Here is an 18997-nt window from a genome sequence, read left to right as displayed (position 1 = left end):
AAAACAAACAAACAAACAAAAACCTCTTTGAAGTGGGAGGAAGAGAGGGAATTCCAGGACTCTCCTGAGGCCACTATAGCGGATAAACGCTGTCAACCGACTGGAAGTAAAATCTAACCCTCTTTGGAAAGATCCTGATGTCAGCTGTGTTCTTGATGTGCTCAGAGGAGTATCAATATTTTTACGGTAGTTCTACCTTTCAGATCTTTGGATTATTTGGTTATCTTTAATGTTGAACATGCAATTCTATTCCAAGTAGACGCAGTGCTCTCATTTTAATAAATAGAACGATGACCATTTCTGCTCTATGGTAGGACAAAAATCCACATTTACGCATATACTATATGTTAAGTGCTATACAGAACTTAATGAAAGTTTAAGGTGAGATCTCAGTTTTAAAATTATCCTAATTGGAATTTTAAACTCTGTAGAATTCACCCAGAAAAGGAATTAGAAAATAAAATCAACAACAAAACTACCCTTCCTAGTGATCTTTGAAGAACATTTTTTTAATATACTAATATCTATAACAATAATAGTAACTCTCACTTATGAAGTATTAGGTGCCAGACATAGTGCTAGGTGCTTCGTGTAGTCTCAATATTGTTTGTAATTTTACAAGTCTCAGTTGTCTTCTAGTTTTTTTAAAGAAATAAAGCCACATTGGTTAGATTTCTTGATCTTTTGTAATACTATTTCTAAAAAGAAGGAAAAAATCAAAATCCATAAAATATACAGACCAACTAAATTCTGTAAGACAAGTAATGTGAATAATAAATTTTACATATATTCAAAATATTTTTAGAAGATTTAAATTTAGAATATTATATTTATTACCGGATTTTGATATAATGAAGGAATTTGAGAATAAAAGTAAATATGTCTGATTTTTGCTTACTTCTTGCATAAGGGGGCCTTAAAAACAAAGCAGATTAATCTAGATAAAAGATTAGTCCATTAAGATTAATACAACAGAGTGATTTTAACTCTATGTGTATGTATGTGTGTTTGTGTGTATTTGTTTCTTCAGTAAAATAAATCCACAAAAAGGAAAAAAAGCTGGAGGCAAATATAATGCCTTTGAAAAAGAATGCTTTTTTAAATTTTATTGACGTATTGAAGTTGATTTACAATATGTTAATTTCTGGTGTACAGCATAGTGATTCAGTTATATATACATATGTATACATATTCCTTTTCATATTCTTTTTCATTATAGGTTATTATAAAATATCGAATGTAGTTCCCTGTGCTGTATAGTAGGACCTTGTTGTTTATCTCAAAGAATGCTTTTTTAAAAAAAATTTCATTTCATTTTTTGTTTTTGGCAAAGAATGCTTTTAAAAGTACATTTTTTTTTTTCATTCATTAGGTTCCTCTGATGCATTGCTTCAGAAAGAACAGTTTATTTCAGATATTTGGCTTAGCTTGCCATAAGTCTTCAATGTTTAGACATGCTTACATTGTCACCGTGGTCATTCATGCTGTAATTGATATCCCTTCAACTTAGTTCACAACCCTTGAGTTTGGCACCCTTCTCTAGATAGCACATTGAGTATTTGGGGTTTGTAGGGCCAGAAGAGCGTGTCAGCTCCGTTCTTTGAAACAAACAATTGATGTTTTCTTTTTTTTTTATAGAACCTTGGTTTAAGATGAGTCCCTAGGCCCTTCCCTACTTGATTCCTCCACTATTTTGTTGTGTTTAAGCCCCTCCCCCTTCCATGTTCTGTACCAGGTCAGTCTTGCTACCTGTTTTTGCATGGTCCACAAAGTAGAAGTGATTTTACAATTATGTTTCATGACACAATTATATGAAATTCAAATTTCAGTGTCCATTAATAAAATTTTATTGAAACACAGCCATGCTCATTCTTTCTGTGTTGTCTGTGGTTGCTTTCACACTGCAGTGGCAAAGTTGAGTAGTTGCAACAGAGACTGAATGGGCCACAAGGCCTGAAATATTTACTCTGTGGTCTTTTACAGAAACAGTTTTTGGACCTCTGAACTATACTAAAGCCAGATTTATTTATTTTTTTGTTTTTTTAACATGTATGCCTGCTAGTATTAGCTTCTTGCTTAATACCCATTACCCTTGGAATAAAATTTTAAAGTTTTATGTAGGGACTGTATGATTTGGCCCCAGCATGCTACTCCAGCCTCATTAATACTTTTCTGTTTCTAGTGATATTATTGTATTATTAGATTTGGGATTACTGATACTAATAATATAGGCAGGATGTGTACAGAATCAAATTATTCATTTTGCACTATTTTTCTCTCAGAGAGATAATAGCAGTCTCTCTTGCCAGTACATGGGAGCTACTAGGAAGCTAGCTCTTCATGGAAATTGAAGAGTACATTTTGAAAGTGAATATTTAAATCCAGGGCCTGGTAGAGCAGAAATCTGTGCTCATTTTAAATTATAAAGCTTAAAGAGACAGAATGGCTTTTAGGCTTATTCCCAAAGGGCAGAAGGAAGGGGCATGTGTCAGGACTAGGGATGAGGTGATGAGGGGAGCTTTTTCAATGTATACAAACCCCTCCCTCTCCAAATTCTGTTACATGTCTCTCCAGCTTCTATTTTGGGAGTCTCTGATTGAAGGATGACAGAAGGGTATCCTGTTTCTCAAGTGGGTTAAAAGAGTTTAAAATAGTTGATTAATTGTACTAGTATGTATACAGAAAGAATATGTCAATCTGGAGGATGCTTGGCCAGACTTAGGCTGAGAATTTAGGACTTAGGACAGAAAAGCAATCACAGAGGCAGACTTTGATCACTAGAAAAATATACAGAGATGAGTCATCAGGCCCTACCAGTGTCACAGTAAATTGTCCCTTAAAACTATCTACCTGTGCTGTACTCCATGTTTATCATGCACATTTCTGGTGATAGTCTGACTTCCAAGGTATTCAGGCACCTGGATGGTAGAATGATTGAAATCTGAAATCTAGAAAGGATCTTTTCCCTACTATGCATTAGTGTATTTACTACAGAGCATGTACATGCAGCCTGTGAGTGTGGCTCGTTTAAGTCGGCCACTCTGAGTGCTCCTGTGGGATGTTGACAGTGCTGAGGCCTTCCTCCAAATAGTGGTCAATTTATCAAGGTTATGTCACCTTTGAGACCTTTTGGAGGCCTGTCATCTAGCCTTCTCCAGTAGACTCCTCAGCCTTATCAAATCCTCTTACTCTTCCTAATGCCCCTCTCCAGTGATTTTGGAATTACTTGGAAATCTAGAAGTTTTCCAGTAGTGCTATGAATCTAATAAGTGTAACAGCCAGACCTAAATGGAAAAAATAAAGGCACATTGATAGCTATTTTAAGTTCCATTTTCTATATACTAGCCTGGCAGAATAGAAATATTTGTATTCATATATATTGTTTCCTATTTTTTAACCTTTCTGGTTGGTAGAACCCTCCACCTGTTTTCCCTTGGTCAGCAAAGTGTGCCTCATCCTGCCCAGTCACCTAAGCCAGAAACCTGGTACATCCTTGTTTCTTATGTCTTCTTTGCTAACTTGCCATGTCCGTCATTAAAGCTCTCAACGTTTCTAGCTTGAACCGTTATAATAATCTCCTAAAGATCTTTTTTTTTAATTGAAGAAAAATTGATTTACAACATTGTGTTAGTTCCTGGTAGACAGCATAATGATTCAGCTCTACGTATATATAAATATTCTTTTTCATATTTTTCATTATAGGTTATTACAAGCTATCGAATATAGTTCTTTGTGTTAAAGATCTCTTTTTAATACTCTCATCTGTCCTTTTGGTTGTTTCCAAAGTAATAGTAATTTTAAAAGTGTATCTTTTAGAACACATTTCTGAACTTGTTACTTTTCAATGTGAAACTAGAAGGTGGCTTTTTATATTTTGACACTGTGGACTCCATGTTCTTTAGCGTGACATACAGGCTCTTCATGACCTGGCTGCTGCCCCTCCCCCATGGACTCTTTCCTTCTCCCTCCCTGTGTCCCCCTAGTCACCCAGGTGCTGCTTCACTCCTCTGCACACTTGCATTTGCCATACATGAGCTCATCTTGGCTATTTCAGCAGCATCTCACACCACCGCATGCTCTATTTTGAAACACCTTCTTCCCTTAATTTCCATATCATTCTTTCTGAACTGGCCTCTACCTCTCAGATATTTCCCTTGTTCTTTTTTTTTGCTGGGCACCCGTCTCCTACTCAGCCTTTGTGTGCCAGGCTCTCTTGGGGCCCAGTCTTAGGTTCTATTTTCCCTCTTAAACCTATTAAGCTTAGTTCTGCTCTCTATCCAGTGGTTGACTATAAGGGATTTTTATATTTAGCAGAAGTATATAAAATCATTTACAGTAGAGTTAATGTATATTTTTCTCATAGCTATTTGGTTACCGTAGTAGAGTGAGGATACCTATCTATGGTTTCGGTCAGTGAGAACTGCTATAATATGTCAAAAGCACTGGTTTTTAGGGAGTAGAACCTAGCCCCCTCGTGTGCTCTCTTCAGTTTGAGCAAGTGGTATCCTTCAGGGTCACTCTGGTCCCTCATTCTGCTGTTGTATGAAATGATTAGGTTTTAACAACCCTTCCCCTCCCCCAAAAGGTTGATCCTTGCAGTGCATCAGGTAGCATTTGACTTATCTATACACCTTACTGAATTAAATGGAACAGCTAGGTAGAAATTAGGGCAAGATTTGATGTTTCATTTAGAGGAAGATTTTTCTTCTGGGAAATAAATTAGAACTGATAGATGGGACTCTCCTCAATGTTTATTATAGTCCAGGTCCCTGCCAGGAAGTTATTCTGAATAAAGTAAAAAAGTATTTGTAAAGGAAAGAATTATTGAATAATCAAGATGTAAACTTTTCAATGATGAAAAATATGCTGAATACTTACTGGAATTGCTCCACCTGAACAGCTGGTTCTTCCTGCCATTTCTTGATGTTCCATTTCCAGTACTCAAGAGATGCAGTCCTTGATCGTTGTAAAGGGTTAATGCAGGCATCTGATGAGGATGCCAGTACTGAAGAAGTGGTATATGAAGAAATGATGACATTGCCAGAATGGAATAGGAAGTATTAGCATGGAAAAGAAAATTTAACCCTTAATATATTTAATTTAAAAAACGAGGTTAAAATTGTATTGCGTAGGCAATTTACATAATTGAGCATAAGCAAGATATTTTCATTTGCATTTTATTTTTTCTAATTGATGTGTAGAACTGCAAAAATTGGATACTGTCCCTTTAATAAAACCCTGTTTACCTACCCTGTTCAAGTAGGAGTGGCTTTAGGAACCTGTAGAGCAAGGTGTAACTTCCAATTCTGCATTCTGTCTGGCAGCCTTGGAAAGAGTGCTGATACTACAAACCAGGAAGTGACAAATAATGTGCTTTAAATTATAATAGAACTAGCCTTTTATAAGGAAAAGCTTCTCATAATAAAACTAGAAGATTGAAGCAGTGATTCTACATAGTTGTCATTAAATGTTTGGAACTCTGCTGCAGATACAGACTTCAAGCATGCTTAGAATACAAAGCTTTCTGGGCCAGACATTGATCTGACTTTTAAGCCTTATCTGATTACTGCTTGATTGTCTTTATTTTGTTCAAGTGCTCATCAGGGTGAACGGGGGCTGGGGGGGGGGGCCTCCCTCCTGCTGTTTGCAGGTAAGTGTTCAGTCTTTGTTTAAAATTTAGGTTGTTTCTTATGGTTACTTAACCTTGGCTCTGCTGGTGATTATTGAAAGAATTGTGAATATCAGTCTCGGTATATATTTTAATGTTTGAATGTTCAGCATGACTGTAAATAACCATTTTTGTCACTTTGCCAATTTTGTAGAAAAGTTCATTTTTACAAATCAGCAAATCTATAAGATTCTGAATTAAATGGGTTCTATTTTGTTTACCATTAACATTATTTATATTTAATTAATAGATTTTAAAGTATAATGAAAGTACTGTGCTATTAACCCCTGAGAGTTTTTGATAGTATTTAAGACATTTACTTACATAGTCAAATAAAATTGTATTTTTGTTATTACTATTTTACTTAAAAGCTTTATTTCTTTCACTCTTAGGTAGCTGTCTCAGTGTTTATCATTGTCCATATACTTGCTTTAGTTTGTTTTTGGAATAGTTTGATACCTATTATTTCAGAATAGTTTTTATAAAAGATTAATCTTCCACAAGTATATTGAAATATTGCTTGTTTCTCTTTATAAAGTTAACCATCCACTTGTGACACTAAAAGTACTTCAAAGATAATGTCTTTGGAATATTGAGTTAATTATTAGTATGAGCTAACTGCTACTGTGGGAAAAAAAAGCTCACAAATGGCTCTTGCTGAGTGGGAGTCAGAAAAGAAATGTCTAGGGGTGTACCTTCAGGGTCGAGGACAGTGGTTCCTTAACTTTCTCTACCACTAGTGATTTTTAAAGTTTTTTTTCGATGAACAGTATGCTTCAAAAGACTTTTTGTCCACCAAATAAGCGGTGTATATTAAATAATAAAATGTTAGAATATTATTGTTTATTAAGCCTGAGATAACCACTCTAGGTTAATAAAATTCAGCCCCAAACAAAGAGGCCTGACATTTTACTTAGCTTGAACAACTTTATTGTAGGTAACTGTTTGGGTATTTTTGACTTTTTGAAATGCTTATAATAATATCTAAAGTTTCATCAACTACTGTTGTGGATCCTAGGAATTTGAGAACTAGTAGTCTAAAGTGCAGGAATTTTCTTCCGAATGTCTTTGAGTTTCCATGAAATGTAATAATGAAGGTCGCATAGTGTAATGTAACAGACAAAGATACCATAGCTACTAGACAGAGAGGACAAACAAGGAGAAAGAAAAAAGGAAGTGTGGTACTTATCGCTGGGAGTATCGGGGAGGAATTCAAGGCATTTGTATGTTTTAGCCCCGTAAAATCTCTCTATATTTATTCCAACTATTTCCCCACTTAAAATTTTACTCCAGTTAGGCTGATAAACTACTCATTGACTTCCAAACAAATATTATTTATATTTATCATGTATTTATTCTGTATTTTTATGTAGGTTCCCTCTCCTGAAATTTCTTCGTTTCTCTATTTCCTCCATTCATGTCCTTCCTTCAGCTCAGCTGAAGACCCTTCTCTAATGTGAAGCCTTATCTGACCACCCTAATCCACAGTGATATTTCTTTCCTTTAGACTTCTGTATCATGTTGATTCTACTGTACTTTAGTACATAATAATGTTACAGTTTGTCATATTTAATTTTTACTTAAAAGTCTCTCACGTTTCTTCAGCTGTAAGTTGTTTGAGAGCAAGTAGTACATCATTTTTATCCTCCTTGGCATCTACTGCGGTGGGACACATTTGGTAGGTTCTGAATAAATGTCTGTTGAATGAATGAGGGATGTAAAGAATCTTGCCAATGGTTGCTTCAAGTGTTATGCTGCCTACCTCTACCTTGCTTAATCATGTGTTAACCATCTAAATGTTTCTAAGAATCAGACCGATGGTTATCATTACTATTGTTGTTTTTGTTTTGCTTTATAACACACGAGGTTTCTGTATTAGATAATTTAATAGTGATATGATACCTACAAAGAAAGACAAGCTGAACTTTATTAAAGGTAAATCAAAAGAAATATTCTGAATTCTCACCTCTTGCATTTTATATTTTAGAAAAATGTAATTTAAAGTTTATTGATATATGAGGTTTTAACTGGAGTTAAAATATTCAGATACATTATGGATTAAGAAGAGGGGTTCTGAATTGATGATTAGAACTCTGAATGGTGACCCAGTGGTCATGGTAAACTGATTGGCTTGCAGAATTTAAATTGCAGATTAGTAGTTGCCAGGAACTACGAACAGAATATTTTATGGAAAGGAAATTTTAAGTCTTAACCTCACATTGACAGTAGTTACTCTATTACACACTTTAAAATCATCATTTACGTATTCTCAGTATCGGCTATGCCAGATAGGTTTTGTTAACTCACTTTTTATAGATGCGGAAAACTGATGTCTAGAAGTCAAGTAACGACCAAAGCCACACACCAGTTGCTGCACAGCGGGTCATTTTGACTTCACTGTGTTATATACTATGTTGTTTCCCGATGGTCAGTGTGACTTTTCTGTTGTTCTAGAGCCTGACCAGACAGGAATTCTGGCAGCTGCTCCAGCAGAACTATGGCACTGAGCTAGGCCTAAATGCTGAAGAGATGGAGAACTTGTCCCTATCGATTGAGGATAATGTGCAGCCAAGGTACCGCAGAACATTTTGAAATGTTAAAATTTTATTTATTATTAATCAAAGCAGATTTATTTTAGATTTTACTAATTGAGACTTTCAAATTATTTATTCACCCTTGGGTGAAATTTGCCTCTCGGTTCTCCGGTTCTCCAGTTTTCTGTAGTGGAATGAGTGAAAGGTGAGGACAGAAAATAGTTTGCTAAATTGGCAAGCAAATTCAGGTCATATGAGGAAATGTTAACTTTGTAACATTTGTCACCTAGGATTTGCTTAAAGCTTGATGTTAGCAAATCTTTTTACTAAGGATCTGGAGAAGTACCTAGTGAAATCTCTGCACTTATAAATAACAATAAAGTAAATTAGCTGGTCAGTATTTAGAGGGATACAAAGATAATACGACTTTTTCTCAATGATACCCTAGCATAGTGCTTGTCATGTAATTGGCACTCAATAAATATTGAGAGCATTAATGAAAGGAGCTTACAGCACTACAGGGAGTGCAAATAATTGTGATAATAATTGTTGAAAATGACAAGGGCCAAAAAGAGCAATAGATAATGTCAGAAAAATTCAGAGCAGAGAGAGATTATTTTTGACTGATGGGAATTCATTTGGAAGAGTGGACATTTTTATTAACCTGTACAAATAAAAGTGCATTTTGTCCAGTGGTAATTGAGGTCATAACAATGAAAACAGCTAAGGATAATACACTACAGTTCTATAGCAAACATTAGCTGAGTGAAAGGAGCCAGCCACCAAAGACCATATATTGTGTGATTCCACTGTTACGAAATGGAGTCCAGAATCAGTATTATCCATAGAGACAGAAAGTAGCATAGTGTTGGCCAGGGTCCGGGAGTGACTGCTGATGGGCATGGGGTTTCTTTTGGGGTGTTGAAAATGTTCTAAAATTAAACAGTAGTGATGGCTGCACAACTCTGTAAACCACTGTACTGTACACTTTAAATAGGGTGAATTTTATGGTATATGAATTATATCTTAATGAAAATTATGTAAATTATTTATTAAAAAATTCTGTGGCAAGTAAGTCTTAAAATGGAAATCTTTTGAAGTTTCCATGTGTGTACAAAAATTTTTCTCTGTCTAGATAGTCCTCTAGCTATGCTGATCCTATTATCCTATTTATATTGTGTCAGTTCAGCATTAATATTTTACAGTCTTTTTTACACAGTTGCACATGCATATTTTATTAGTTTTCTCTAAAGTTAAAAATTTCAATTGTACTTCTCTCCTTGTAAAGTTTACTAGCCTCTCTCAGGTACTGGAGTTGGGTAGAAAAGCAATTGACATAATGCAGAGAACCTAACATTTTTGTAAAGAAGATCTGGATTCTAGTCTGGAGTTTGCCACCAAGTAGCTGAGCAACCTCAGGCAAATTGCTTAACCGTTCTGATCCTCACTTTATTCATCTGTGGAAGGAGGCAGTTAATCTGGATGATCTCCAAGGTCCTTGCTGACTTGAAAAGTTTCTAGTCTTTGAAGACAGAAAGAATAAATATTTTTGATCAACTGCTCTACACACTCCAATGTCCAGCTTTTCTCTTGGTGACTGAATGTTCTCTAAGAAAAGGTGTGCAGGGGGCAGGGTATAGCTCAGTGGTAGAGTGTGTGCTTAGCATGCCCGAGGTCCTGGGTTCAGTCCCCAGTACCTCTATTAAATTAAAAAAAAAAAAAAAAGTAAACTTAATTACTTCTCTCCTCATCAAAAAAAAAAAAAAAAAAAAAGAAAAGGAAAAGGTGTGCAGGATCCTTGCTCCCTCTTCTGCTCTTTCCCCTATTCTTCCAACCTCTGAAACATGTGTCTCAAACCTTTATTTCCCCAGCGCCTCCATCTTCTTTCTCTTCATTTTCAATCTTCCCTTCAGTCTCCTTCCTCCTTTTTTCTTTATTTCTCCATAAGCCATCTCCATCCTAAAAATCCTCAAGTTCAGACACACGGCTAGTGGTCTAGTTGGTTTAGGAGTTGGTTTTGTTTGTTTGTTTGTTTGTTTGTTTGTTTGATTCCCTCAGAGTCCTGCCATTCTGCCCGACCAGGAGTGACTGACTGGAGAAGAACAGAGTTGAGAGGCTTTTTTAGCTTTTCTGTTTCTTCCTCAGGATAATATGGCTTAAGATGTCAGGCTGTTACTTTATTTTAGAAGAGCTTTAAGTCTAAATGTAGCAGTGATTGCATGGGAATAATAATTGCTCAGTAGAGTTGAACACTGGAAATTAGATCCATTGTGCTTCTTTATTATTTAATATACTTTTTTCTTCTCCTTGAAAGAGGAAAAGCAGTTCCCAAGACATTTATTATAGACTTGTCCCTATAACTACTTGAAAGCTGTTTCTTCAGCCTTAGGAATTTCTGTTATAAGAATGAGAAGAGCAAGAAGGGAGGCATGGAATGTGAATGGGCTCTGTGCTCAGACATTAAGAGCTTCCACTTCTGGGAGGTATTTGCTATGGCAGCTGGGACTGAATCCCAAGGAAGGAGATCTAAAAGTGCCTTCTGGTGCTGCTTGGCATCCAGTTCAAATATCTACCCTGCACCTTTTGAAGATTCTTCATTGTCCACAACTAAAATTTAAACAAGCAATGTTCATTTTATTAGTTGCTGTTATGGCCACTTGTATTTGGTTAATTTTTAATGGTTTCTGAAGCTTATAAAATCTTTTATGAGCATGTATTATTTTTTGCAATGAAGTCAATTTGCATGGGATTTAAGAAGATAGCTTTGTTATAAGTAGAAGCTTGTTTGTTACATTACAAAAAACGTTTGTTGTCAAAATGCTTTATTACAGAAAAGGACCTCGATGAGGAGGCTACATCAGTCATTTGCGTGGCAGTGACCTTGTTTATGTTTCTATGGTGTGTTTCTTACAGAAGTCCAGGAAGAAGCAGCTTGGATGACTGTGGGGAGAGAGATGAAAAACTATCCAAGTCAATCAGTTTTACCCGTGAATCAATTAGTCGGGTTTCAGAAACAGAGTCAATCGATGGAAATCCACCGAAAGGGGTTAGTGCATGATATCCTTTTTAAAATCTAATACTGCCATATACTCATCATAATGGAAGATCAAATAAAAACGCAATATACAAAATGTTTAAAAACTTTAGATGTCAGACTGCTCCGGTATTTTAAGTGAAGAGTTTTAAGCCTGTAAATAGCAGAGGTTATATGGGAATGAGATGTGGTTCTGTTCGGAATTGGATATGGTTCAGAGTTACCAGACAGGTCCCTGAGCATCAGTCTGTAAGGCGGATAGACACCATTAAAAATATAATAGGGTAGAGAAAGTTGTAATTAGCAGAATTTTTCTCTGAGTAGGTAGAGTGTATACTGGAAAGAATCTGTGTTGAAGGGGAGATGAGAACCCTTAGCAGCATGCTTGAGTAACAACAGACGCTTGTTAAGGTGAAGACTAAGGCAGGCACGTCCAGTTAATTACTGGGTTTCATAATTAGTTTTTCCTTTATTTTATTCAAGCATTAGTATAATCCCATTAACTTTTTTATTTTGGTGAGTTTCTATCGCTTGAAGTCATTATATTATTATTATTATTATTATTATTATTATTATTATTATTTATACTCAGCTTTTCCCCTCTGCCAGTAGGAGCCCCTTCAGGTTGGCTCCTTTGTCCTTTTGGAATAATCAGTAATCTTTGATGGCTTCCTTTCTTTCTGGAACCATAATTTGTCACAGGCACAATTTGTACACTTCTGTCCCAGACTTAGCATCAGCCATTCTCCTAATGAACCACAGTTCTTAGTGAAGAGTGGTACTTAGAGACCACATGAGGGCCAAGAGTGTGCAGCTTTTGTTCTTCTGACTAGGGATGCAAGTTTGGGGCCAATGTTGCATTTCTTGGTTTAGATCAGAGCATTGGCTTCAGATTCTACCTCTGCTTAACCTTCTATGCCTTTGTTTTCTTAACTATGAGGACACTAATACTCCATGGAGGTTTTTTTAAAATAAAGATTAAATGAATTGATACATGTGAAAGTGCTTTGAACAGCCCCTAGTACATATTAAGTATTCAGCGACCATAAGCAGATTATAATGGAAGGTGAATCTGTGTGTGGCCAGCACTGGACCTTTTCTACCGTCTCTCGTGGAGCTCCCAGTGTCTTCTGTGAAAATAATGTTGGGAAGACATTGAAACAGAATATATTTATGTGAAAGCCCACCAGATTATCAGCTTACCAATCAAGCATCTATCTCAGTTGAATTTTGTGTTGTAGATTTCATGTAAAACTTCAAGATACCCTTAGGAACTTACTGCTGGTGCAAGGGAGGTGATTCTGAATGCTAATCCCTTTATACATTCCTATTGAGAAGACCAAACCACTCAATTTTGGGGTGGTAACAGGACAAGGGATCTCTTGCAGTCCTCTCATTCTTCTACAAAAGTTTGACTTTGAGAACTGATTTCTTGAGTCCTTCATAGAGCTTCTTTGACAATGTCTTCTGTACCCGCTCTTGGGATAGTCAGCCTGTTGGTTCTTCCTTCTAGTTTTGTCCCTAAAGGAAGTCATATTTTCTCTAAGGAAAGGGAATGGAATGTAGAGGAGTAATTTAATGTTTTAAGATTGATTATACATTCATTGATGTTTAGCGTAGATGTTTTCAGGTTGGGAAATAGAAATAATATAGAGATTTCGTCCTTTCCTTCCTTTTGCATTCAAGAGCAGTAAGGGAAGATTCTCAGATGTCATAAATATCATATGTCACTTGTTTTGTTTCATTTTTACTTACAACAAGGTTGTAAATAATAAAAAGTTAGAAATAACATTTTTTGAAGAAGAAAATAAGTTTCTCTCAAGTTATAAAATAAATAGGCTTTGTGAAAATTCAGGAAATGTAGAAAAGTATACAAAGAAAGAAAAATTGTCCAGATGCCTGCCGTTCAAAGATAGTGACTGTTACTTTTCCTGTATCTGTCCATGCTCTTTACAATAGGAACTGTATCTTAATTAGAAACAAGAGAAATATGTGTGGAAACTTACTCTGCTTAGCATCCAAAGAGGCCCTGGGTCAGCTAAATAAGCATGTTGCCTTGTAATGTGGAAATCCCAGATAAATCAAGGCTTGATTTTAGCAATAATCTCTGCTTGAAAAAAATCAGTCCTCTGACTAGGATAGTATAATCCTTTAATAAATTGCGTCCTGGGTCCCAGTTGTTATTCTGCTTTCTCGGTGGCCAGTGGAAACCGATATCCTCTCTAGAGCTGCTTCTGTTGTTCAGTGCTGCTCAAGATCTCTTGGGGCAGGAAGTATAAAGATTATATATATGTTTTTGCTCTCTTTCATCTGCTTATACACAGGCAGTACAAGAAAGTACATTGCTGTGTAGTGTATATTTTTCACACTGTTCTGTTAAGCCTAATTATAATACTATTCTTTTCTACTTGAATACTAACACAGCAGTAGCATTCATACTTTAAAGCCTAACATTAAATTTATTATAGAAATGACATATCTTTATTAAACCATTCCCAGATAGTATGGATAACATTATATATTGAATATATTTTGATGCCCAATTCTTTAGTCCCTTAACAGCAAAGCAACTGTGTTCTTGAGTTTGCTGTGAAATTAATTTTCCCTTTTAATTCTCTCTCCCACACTGTACTCTTATGTGACTTTTCTCTCTCTATTTTCTTTTCCTTTCCCCTTTAGTTACTGGTCTTGAGAGATGGGTGAGTTCTCTCCTCTGAAATGATGGGGCAGGTATTGTCTGGGGAACTAACTGGGTTTGACTCCTCTCCCTACTGCACTCCAAAGAACTGACTGTTCTGTTATTTTTAACTCTGTCCCCTTTCCCTTTGACTTACATGAGTCACATGTTGTTAACTGTGAGTTCTTTCTGTATGATGTTCTTCATACATTTGCTGTTCAATAATGTGTAAGAAGATGACTTTAGAATGGTCTATACTATCTACCAATATTTTATGAATTGAATTGGAAATTTAATGCAAACATAGCAGACAAATTTTTCAAAGAGCAGTATTTCCAAATGTCTTTATTATTTAAGATCTCACTGTTTGCCTTTTAGGGATTAGGGAAAGAGGAACCCCAAAGTGAAAAACAGACCAAGAGTCCTTCACTAACTTCAGAGAAGAGGTTAAGTAGAGTGCCGTCAAAATCACTGGATGTGAATAAAAATGAGTATCTTTCTTTGGACAAAAGCAGCACTTCAGATTCTTTTGATGAAGGTAAAGAATTTCTTATTTAACCTTTAGTAAAATTTAAGTTACATCTTTTAATGTTTATGTCTTACATGTGCGCAGCTTGAGACTTTAGTTGCGTTAGATACTATCTCACTCTATAAAGAACCAAAGAAGGATGGAAGTTAACAGGAAATAGGGGAAAAGGGCTGCTAAGTCTAACCTGTCATTTCTACTTTTCAGAAGCCTGGAATTTGAAAATCTTCATCACAGTTAACTTTTAACATTCCAAACCTGAAGTCAGTGGAGATGGAGCAGTAGCAATGGACAAGCAAACTTTTTTTCCTTTGTACCTCTTAATCTCCCTAACCTGCTTTTCTCCTCTCCCACGCCCTTCCCCTCTGGCAGTCACCTGTTTGTTCTCTGTATCTATGAATTCTGTTTCTGTTTAGTTGTGTTTGTTCATCATTTTGTTTTTTACATTCCTCATATAAGTGAAATTATACAGTATTTATCTTTCTCTCTCTGACTTCTTTCACTTAGCATAATACCCTCTAGGTCCATCCATGTTGTCAAAATGTCTAGATTTCATTCTTTTTTTGTGGTTGAGTAATATTCCATTATATATATATAATGTATATGTACGTGCATTTTCTTTATCCATTTATCAGTTAATGGGCACTTAGGTTGCTTCCATATCTTGACTATTGTAGCTAATGCTGCAGTGAACATAGTGGGGTACGTATCATATAATCTTTTTGAGTTAGTCTTTTTGTTTTCTTTGGATAAATACCCAGGAGTAGAATTGCTGGATTGTATGGTAGTTGTATTTTTAATTTTTTGAGGAACCTACATACTATTTTCCATAGTGACTGCACTAGTTTACATTATCACCAGCGGGGTTGGTGATATCATACACGGGGTTTCCTTTTCTCCACATCCTCATCAACACTTGTTATTTGCTGTCTATCTTTTTTAATCCTTTTTGGGGGGGGTAATTAGATTTATTTATTTATTTATTTATTTATTTATTTATTTATTTATTTATTTATTTAATGGAGGTACTGGGGATTGAACCCAGCACCTCATGCATGCTAGGCATGCACTCTACCACTGAGCTATATACTTTCCCCCTTTTGCTGTCTTTTTGATAATAGCCATTCTGACAGGTGTGAGGCGGTACCTCATGGTGGTTTTGCTTTGTGTTTCCCTGATGATTAGTGATGTTTTCATGTGCCCATTGGCCATCAGTATATCTTCTCTGGAAAAATGTCTGCTCAGGCCCTCTGTCCATTTTTTAATCGGGTGGGTTTTTTGCTGTTGAATCGTATGAGTTCTTTGTATATTTTGAATATTAATCCCTTATCGGATGTATTGTTTGCAATTATCTTCTCCCATTCAGTAGGCGGCCTTTTCTTTTGGATTATAGTTTCCTTGGCTGTGGAAAAAGCTTTTTAGTTTGATGTAGTCCCATTTGTTTATTTTTGCTTTTGTTTACTTTGCCAGGGGAGACAAATCTTCATAAAAATCTGCATAGTGTAACACTATAATTTTACTATTTTCTTTAACCACAAAAGAGAGAGTTTCAAATCATGTTTTTTTTTTTTACTTTCTCTAAGTTAGAACCAGTTGCCTGGGGCTTATCATGCTTATCAAATGGACATTTTAAGGAATCTTTTTTTTTTTTTTTTTTTAGCTGTAAGATTATTGACATTGAAGTCAGTGAAGCGAGGAGACAATGGGAAAGATCAAGAACCAGGGCAGTGACTGACTACATTCAAATTTCAGGAAAGGGAACAATGCCAGTGGAGTTTTGCTGTACCTGCTTTTGTACCAGCATGTTATTTTAATATTTCTACCAGAGTATTAGTAACGGGGACTTATTGTGGTTTGGACCTGTCCGACATGATTGTACTTGCTAGTCCACTTACTATTCAGCTTAGATCTGGTTTGGGAACCCCTGATGTCTGTTTATTACTATTAGTGAAAACCAAATCTATGAAAACCAAAACTAAATCCAAGTCAAATCTAAATCAAATCCAAATCAAGTCCAAGTCTAAAATCAAATCCAAATCAGGTTCAACCTTGGTTTGGGAATACTGAAGTATCTTTGATGGAAACCAAATCCACACTCTCAAAAACAGAAAAAAAAAATTGAATAGTTCCTAAAAATCATAGAATGCATTAAGAAGACAGTTTTTGAGTTCTTTTGAAAAGATAGTTGAGAGGAAGTTTTTTTTAGAAGGCTTGAGCACCATGAATGACTAGCCGCTCTTAGTGTCCTGGCCGCTGATGAGCAGCAGGTGTGAATTAGCTATCCCCTGCCTGGCTGAGTCTCTAACCATAGGAAGATCTGCTCTGGCACCCAGTGGCCAGACACGTAAGTGACACCAAAACAAAGAATTTGTTTCCCCCTCACCTTCTCTTTTATAAGAATGGTCCTTAAAAAAAATCCTTAGTTTCTTTACTGAGTATCTATAAAATTAACATCAATGGTAAGTTACTTAAAAGTTAACATTAAAACTCATATAAGCTGTTGTCTAAATCTAGAAATAAAGAAAGAGCAGTAGCGATGTGGTTTCTGTGTTGCATATGAGCCCCAATCACATTTTGCTCCTTGTTGGCACCCCTTTGGCTTTGCAGTAGTAAGACCTCCCATGTAACATTCAGCCTTCTGTTTGTGGAGGCTTTCTTAAAGGTGTATGAGGAGACCTTTTTTTCCTTCTTAGATTATCATTAGCTAAGCAATCGAACTCTCCTATTGCTTTCCCTAAGCGGGTTCCAAAATCTCAGGCTTATCATATTAAGTGGGTGTTACAATGAATTTAATTTTTACCTTCTGAATGTTGTGAGGTTCTGAAGACACTTCATGTCAATGAACTGGGGAGACAATGGGAAAAGTCAGAAGAAGTAAACCATACTAGGAATTCTGGACGTGTGTATGTGGATTTAGAGGGAACTAGGTAGATGGCAGACTATTTTATTTTATTATTATTATTTTTTTCGTCGTTCACCTTTTTTTTACTTTTTTTTATTGAGTGATTGTCATTTTACAATGTTGTGTCAAATTCTAGTGCAGAGCACAATTTTTCAGTTATGCATGAACATATATATATTCATTGTCACATTTTTTTTCTGCTATGAGCTACCACAAGATCTTGTATATATTTCCCTGTGCTGTACAGTATAATCTTGTTTATCTATTCTGCATTTTAAAATCCCAGTCTGTCCCTTCCCACCCCCCCCCACCCCCTTGGCAACCACAAGTTTGTATTCTATGTCTGTGAGTCTGTTTCTGTTTTGTATTTATGTTTTTTTTTTTTTTTTTTAGATTCTTCATATGAGCGATCTCATATGGTATTTTTCTTTCTCTTTCTGGCTTCACTTAGAATGACATTCTCCAGGAACATCCATGTTGCCGCAGATGGCGTTACGTTGTCAGTTTTTATGGCTGAATAGTATTCCATCATATAAATACACCACATCTTCTTTACTCAGTCATCTGCTGATGGACATTTAGGCTGTTTCCATGTCTTGGCTATTGTAAATAGTGCTGCTATGAACATTGGGGTTCAGGTGTCATTTTGAAGTAGGGTTCCTTCTGGATATATGCCCAGGAGCAGGATTCCTGGGTCATAGGGTAAGTCTATTCCTAGTCTTTTGAGGAATCTCCATACTGTTTTCCACAGTGTCTTGCTTCGTGCCTCGATGGCAGACTATTTTAAACTGAACATCATTTTATTTAAAATGATAGTACTTGGATGTACCATAGTGAGCAGGCAGAATGAAAAAATAAGAGGATCTCTCTCTTTTCTTTCTACCACCCATAGACTGTGATCTCTGGACTATTTGATGTAGAGATTCGCTCTAGACCCACATGTCCCTGAGAGGACTCACAAAGCAGAGCATCGGGAACTGCCTCATGGAGAGAGCTGAAGTAACTCCTAGCCCAGTCCCTTTGTGTGGAGTTTAACTGAAGCCCAGAGAGGGGAAGTTAGCCTAGGATCTGCTTTGACTGGCTGCTTCTTTTTTTAATGTTCTTATGCTACACTGGGCAGTATAGAACCCACGAAGATGGAAGGGTACGCTTTTTAGGGATATTCCTGTACTTTCAGAAATAGGTTCTTGGCTTCCAGCTCCTGAACAAAATGCTAAGCATTGTGTTCTAATCTGTTAAACCGTATTACTAACTTAGAACTTTGATATATAATGATTCACAGAATGAGCTACAGAACCTTATTTTTCTGGAGGGTTGTTGCTGATAGGCTTTTCTGAGCTTATTAAGTATTTGCCCAGTTTGGGGGAGGAGTTCAGAGTATCTGAGAGGATGCTGGGACTTCCCTGGCAAATGAAGATGAGTTGACACAATGTATCCACATCCACTAATACAAGGAAATTATGAGTGTGTTTTCCACCAGTATAATGTTTGTGTTGCTGTCAGGATTTACGTCTTCACCTGCCCTGCTCTATCATGTCGTGGATAGCCTGAGACATCTGCCCCAGGAGGTAGAGCCTTAAGTGGAAGCTGACAAACTGGCCTATGGCATGAGACACCTGGGCTAGGTCATGATAACACAAAAGTTAAATTCAATTT

General features: G+C 36.2%; 1 protein-coding gene across 3 annotated transcripts in view; it reads left to right on the top strand.

Moving 5' to 3' along the window:
* GRAMD1C (GRAM domain containing 1C) overlaps window positions 1-18997 on the top strand; it is an 86708-nt gene that overhangs the window by 44273 nt on the left and 23438 nt on the right. For 2 of the 3 annotated variants that reach the window (XM_064495168.1, XM_031455526.2), the window contains 3 exons: window positions 8123-8241; window positions 11116-11248; window positions 14292-14451. In XM_064495168.1, the coding sequence (XP_064351238.1) occupies window positions 8123-8241; window positions 11116-11248; window positions 14292-14451 (412 nt within the window). Of the gene's footprint in view, window positions 1-5572; window positions 5651-8122; window positions 8242-11115; window positions 11249-14291; window positions 14452-18997 lie in introns of those variants that run through there. The other variant, XM_031455537.2, reaches the window with a different exon arrangement.

The sequence above is a fragment of the Camelus dromedarius genome, chromosome 2 (assembly GCF_036321535.1).
Source record: "Camelus dromedarius isolate mCamDro1 chromosome 2, mCamDro1.pat, whole genome shotgun sequence".
Classification (NCBI taxonomy): domain Eukaryota; kingdom Metazoa; phylum Chordata; class Mammalia; order Artiodactyla; family Camelidae; genus Camelus; species Camelus dromedarius.
This window is presented reverse-complemented; position numbering and strand designations above follow the sequence as displayed.